A 5,914-nucleotide genomic window follows, 5' to 3' on the forward strand; every position below is an offset into this window, starting at 1 on the left:
TTGTCTCTTTTAAAATGCTTCTCTTGAGCTGGAAAAGGCAGTAAGTTACATGGCATAATTTCCAGAATAAAAATTTCAATCTTGATATGACTAGATAATCAGACTTCCTTTTCCATCTGAGCATCAGATGCTCTAGGGCAGGCATGTGAACCAGCAAGGCTCTGGTTAGGTTGATATGGAATGTGGAAGATCCAGACATGCTCTCAAACGTTCATGACCATGAGCCTTGAGCTGCCCCAAGACCATATTTGCCACCAGTCAAAAATGTCACCAATGTTCAGTAAAAATAAAGCAAATCATGAGTAATGCCATGATGTGTGTGTTTGCTAAGTTGCTTCAGTCATTTCTGACTCTTTGTGTCCCCATGGACTGTAGCCCACCAGGCTCCTCTGTCTATGGGATTCTCCAGGCAAGAATACTGGAGTGGGTTGCCAGACTCTCCTCCAGGGGATCTTCCCAATCCAGAGATCAAACCCACATCTCCTGCGGCTCCTGTATTGCAGGCAGATTCTGTACCTCCAATGTCATGATGAGAGACAGAAAAAATAGAATTTCTGAAGAGTACAGCAAATCCTTAAATCTATCCATGACTTCAACTTCCCATCTACATAGTCCTCTAAGCTATTTTGCATAGGATGGCTTGAGTAGATTTCTGTAACTTAAAATCAAGAGTTCTATATAACACAGTTTTTTGTTGTTGTAGTTTCATTGTGGGTTTGTTTTTGTTTTTTTGTTTGTTTGTTTGTTTGTCTCAAGTTTGTGGGATCTTAGTTCCCCAAACATGGATTGCACTCCTTCCCTCAAGTCAACTTTCCTCAGCAGTGAAAGCATGGAGTCGTAACTACTGGACTGCCAGGAAACTCCCATCTACATAATAATACAGCATAATAATACAGTTCTTAAAGTCTAAGTGCAGTCTATAACTTCATCATGAAGACAAGCAACAGTGTAGGCAAGGTTTCCCTATGATGTCTGCCAGTTTTACATCCATCCAGATGGAGCACCACCAAATATGCTCAACTCGAAAGGGTGAAAGAGGAGAATTCATCACATTTGATGTAAGATTGTGTCATTGTTCATCATGGCTGCACCAAACTCTTGTTTCATGAAACCCCTAGAGACTCAGGAGTCGTATTCAGAACTCTGTGCAGAACTCACCTATTTCTATTTCCTCAAGATTTTAAGGCAGACACTGAGAGATTCTTTAACTCCTTTCTCCGGGAGGTGTGTAAGGGATTCAAAGAAAATCAGTAAAAAGATGATCATGAATGATTATTAGGGGGATTCTACTCTAGTGAAAGCCTCCCTGCAATCTATTAAGACAAATCTTAATTCAACCATCCATGTAAGTTGATACACATTCTAAAAAAAGAAATAAAATAGAAGCGATCACACAAATTTCCAACCTTCATGGCCACTGGGAAATGAATGAGATAGAGATCAACATAATCCAGTTGAAGATCTTTCAGTGACTTTTCTAAGGCTGGTTGGACCAAATCTGGTTGAAAGAAAGTGCACCAAAGCTGTAGAGATTAAAGAATGGAAGCTGTGTTAATAATACTTCAGGAAATAGGGGGGGAGGGGGGCTTACCACATGGCTTTTGGGGTATTACTTCACTGACCAAGGATTGAACCTGGGGTCATGGCAATAAAGCACTGAGTCTTAATCATTGGACCACCAGGGAATTCCAATACTTCAGGAATGTAATAATAAACATGGGTCACCAAACAACTCTTCACCAAACAATGATCCTATTATACAGTAATCACCTGGGCAAAATCAGTTGCCCACATGTGCACACGCACAACCCCCACACAGCACCTTTGAAGTGTAGAATATGTCTTCTCTCTTCACAGTGCCATCTGCAATCTTGCTTCGAATGGCTTGGCCAACCTGCTCTTCATTTCTGTACACACGAGCACAGTCAAGGTGACGGAACCCAACCTCTATAGCGAATTTGGTGACCTCCAGAGCTTCGCTCTTAGGAACCTACATGAGCAACAAAGGTAGTACTTACATATTCACATGGGTTAAAAGATTGTTAAAGCACGAGCTTTGATCTTCCCAAGATTCAACTTTTCTTTGGGTAGTTCTGTATGCGTGTGATGAACCCATGACAGTTTGCTGGACGTTCCTGGTCAGTAATTAAATGGACACCCAGGAACTCATCAATTAGTGGTTGATCACAGGTATCAGAGGACCCAAAGGCCACCTCCAGGTTTGGTGATTTGCTATTAGAACCCAAAGGAGTAAACATAAAGTTGTAGTCATGGATAGGATTTATACTATGAGGAGTTTGAAGTGAAATTGACAAACGTATAAGATGTATGGTAAAAGCATCAAGAAACAAGCTGGAAGCTTCTAAGACTTCTGGCTACCACTGAAGCCACACAGAATTCACCAAAAAAAAAAAAAAAAAACTGTATCTATTCAAGGTATACAAAACGATATTTACACATAAGTACATGCAAGTTAAGTTGCTTCAGTCATGTCCATTCTTTGCCACCCTATGGCAACCAAAGCCCACCAGGCTCCTCTGTTCAAGGGATTCTCCAGGCAAAAATCCAGGAGTGGATGGCCATGCCCTCCTCCAGCGTTCTTCCCAACCCAGGGATTGAACCCTTAACCTCTTTTGTCTCCTGCATTGGAAGCTAGGTTCTTTACAACCAGCACCAAGTGGCACTAGAGGTAAAATACTGTAAGTGCTGCTTATAATTACCCACTGTTATTGATGATCACAATCAAGCTACCAGGAGATCCATCACCTCACATAGCTAACCTGTGAGGGGGGTTGTGAGAACACTAAAGATCTGCTTTCTTAACAAATCTCAAGATAGAATCCATTATTATTAACTGGAGTCACCGTGCTGAACATCAGGGGTCAAGACTTATTCATCTCAAACTGAAGGTCTGTCCCTTTGACCAACATCTTTCCCTTTTTCCCAGCCTTGTCCTCAACTTCTGGTCACCATTCCTCTACTCTCTTCTTCTGTGAGTTCCACTTTTTTAGATTTCACCCATGTAGAGATCATGAAGTATTTGTCTTTCTATTTCTGTCTTCTCTCATTTCACTTAATGTTCTCCAGGTTGATCTGTGTGGTCGCAAATGGCAGGATTAACTTTGTTTTTAATACTGCATAATACTCCATTTCTTTTTATCTGATTCAGAATCTTTCCTGTTTCAAGGAACTAAATAATTTGTCTAACTTCCCTCTGTTGGGTCTAGTCCTGGTTTTTCTTAAATACTCAGGTATTTGGGACTGTAGCGAGGAATACTTCAGTATAGCCTGGTCCCTTCCCTCCCCTCATCCCACTTTGCACTACAAGGAAATAAGCCCTGTCTTCTGTCTTGAAAGGGTCTCTGAATATTTCCTTCTGTTTTATAGATGAAGAAGTGAGACACAAAGTTTAAGGACCAGTCAGCCCCTTGTCACAGCTACATACTCTAAAGACCAGATGGACAGCAAACTTTCTGGTTTCCAGTCTAGGGACTTGTCCACTAGCTGCTCATGACCAAGCACTGAAAACTATACTTTAATAGCCTGGCCTGTAAGACTGTAGCATGTCCCCTCAAATGACACTGTAATTCCCATTAGAAGAAGTAGTCAAGCAGAAACTGAAGTACAGGGTAAAACACAGCTAGAATGTGTCTGGCCTGGGACCAAGCGCACACCCCACAGTAGAAAAGCAATTCTGTCCCATTAGTTTTCATCTTCAGGACCTTTTACCTCAAATATTTCTCTGGGTCATGTCTTTTTGGAAGGAGGAAGGAGTTCTGGAACTAATAAAATACACAGAGAAACCTGACCATTGCAATCCCCCTCAGAGCAAAGCAGCTGACAGTCAGTGTTCTTGACACCCAAGTCTCACCTCTTCTACCAAGCTGGGAAAGAGACGGAAACTGGAGGGGAACCCAGAGTAATCTGCAGGTGAGCACAGCCTCAGACCTTGATGCAGAGTGGAGACTGGATGTTCTCTCCCCTTTCACAGGGTATGGTTCTAGCCTAGTTAGTGGAACCACAAGATCCTCCCAGAGTCACACAGGAAGTCAGTGCTTGACAACCCAAGTCCCCTTCTTCTCATGTTACATCCACTACTATTTATATCTCAACCCCAAACCACTACTCTTACCTCCTCAGGTGCAACAGTGCCAAATCCCAGGACAGGAATGAAGTGGCCATCATTAAGCTTCACCTTCTGGCTTTTGAGATCCATTGCCTGTTGCTCCTCTAACTAAGCAGAGTGATTTTTTTCTTCAACCTTCACAAGTTATAAATAACAGAAAGGTAACACACCAGCTGCACTGTCTAATGTTAGCACATATATTATAGAAGGAGTAGGATTAAACCCGTACACATGGAGTAAGAAGAGGATTGAAGTGAGTTAAACAACTTGTGCCCTTTTTTATAACCTTAAGCATTGTGTAATGATGAGATTGGCTGAATGATTATTGACCATATGCCAAACTTCCACACAGCAACTGTTTTTCACTTTTCTATTATGAAGCCCAATCTCAATCAAAAATCAATTGAAACAACTATCTTTCAGAACAAACATACACACATACACAAATCACATAAACTAAAAGTGTTTAATAAGCATTTTTTAAATTTTACCCCTTAATAAAGAATCAAAACTTCAAATGAAACTAAATTTGCCTTTTTACATTTCCCACCAGCAAAATTATTTGCTTTACAGATTTGACAGTGGTGAAATCCTGAACAGGATATAGAAACCAGACATTTTTGCAAAATACTTTTTGGAGATTAATTATTAATAGCTTTAGGATACCATGTGCAGTGTACAAACAGACTCTTGAGTGTTTATACCTTGTACCTAGCTATATAACTTCTAGAGTACTCTCATAATGTAACTGATACATATTTTATATAATTTACTATCTTGTACAACATTATTCATAAAAGAAAAACCTATTTAAAAATTGACAAATTTGGGACAGAGAAGGAAACTGTGATGCACTGATACTTGGGGACATTGTGAAGACAAATAAAATTTAACATGTACAGTGATAACAGCAAAATGGTGAGCTAGGAGGACCAATTTCTCCCTTGGAAAGGCAAGAAAAGAGAAGACAGCTGAAAAACCTCATAGGAGTTCTGGGAAACAGTCACAGATCTACAGCAACAAAGTGAACACACAACTAGGAAAAATCCAGACTAGAATGGTAAGAAATTTCATCATGTATTTACTCACACGTACTCTCCTCCTGCAGTCCTGATCCCAGTTGCCTCCCTCAAACCAGAGTGATCACAGAAAATCTTATCTGCCACCTACTTTGGGGCTGCCTGGAGACTGGTGCCTGTTTTACTGAGCTTAAACTGAACAGCAGCTGGAATGGGTATTACAGCTGCAGGGGGTGGAGGTATATATGGGGCCAGGGACAAAGGAATAAGGGTGGAGACATAGACTATATCATGTATTAATAAAATCTTGAGTAGAACTGGGGTGTGGATTTGGGGAGGTAGTAAGGCATTCGAAAACAGTCATAAGTACACCGGATTCAAAAAGCCACCCAGATGCTGATTCAGAAATGAACTGAATCGCCCTAAACTTTCCTGTTGGGCTGATACAAGGACTAAGAGCATGCCAACCAAACTCATGAAAGCCGATCAAGACAAGGAATCAAATCTACCAAGAGTGAGTATTTGCCCATTGTTTCAAGTACCCAGCTATGAACACACATACACACATATACAGGAACACACACACAAACAGAGACACACACACAGGAACACACACAGAAACAGTCATATAGGAACAAGCACACAGGAACACACACACACACAGGAACATACACACACAGGAACACACACAGAAACAGTCATATAGGAACACGCACACAGGAACACACACAGGAACACACACAGAAACAGTCATATAGGAACACACACA

The 5,914-nt window shown here is 41.0% G+C and overlaps 1 protein-coding gene across 5 annotated transcripts in view; it reads right to left on the bottom strand.

Moving 5' to 3' along the window:
- LOC120869468 (dihydrodiol dehydrogenase 3-like) overlaps positions 1 to 5,373 on the bottom strand; it is a 269,082-nt gene extending 263,709 nt beyond the window's left edge. The window contains exons 1-4 of one of the 5 annotated variants that reach the window (XM_040248802.1): positions 5,216 to 5,368; positions 4,133 to 4,234; positions 1,823 to 1,990; positions 1,407 to 1,523 (exon numbers count right to left, since the gene is read on the bottom strand). In XM_040248802.1, coding sequence (XP_040104736.1) covers positions 1,407 to 1,523; positions 1,823 to 1,990; positions 4,133 to 4,216 — 369 coding nt within the window. In that variant the 5' untranslated portion in view covers positions 4,217 to 4,234; positions 5,216 to 5,368. Of the gene's footprint in view, positions 1 to 1,406; positions 1,524 to 1,822; positions 1,991 to 4,132; positions 4,235 to 5,215 lie in introns of all 5 variants that reach the window. The other 4 variants (XM_040248797.1, XM_040248808.1, XM_040248804.1 and 1 more) reach the window with 4 other exon arrangements.
- Positions 5,374 to 5,914: the final 541 nt, after the last annotated feature.

This window comes from Oryx dammah, unplaced genomic scaffold (genome assembly GCF_014754425.2).
Source record: "Oryx dammah isolate SB20612 unplaced genomic scaffold, SCBI_Odam_1.1 HiC_scaffold_10, whole genome shotgun sequence".
In the NCBI taxonomy this organism is placed as follows: Eukaryota; Metazoa; Chordata; class Mammalia; order Artiodactyla; family Bovidae; genus Oryx; species Oryx dammah.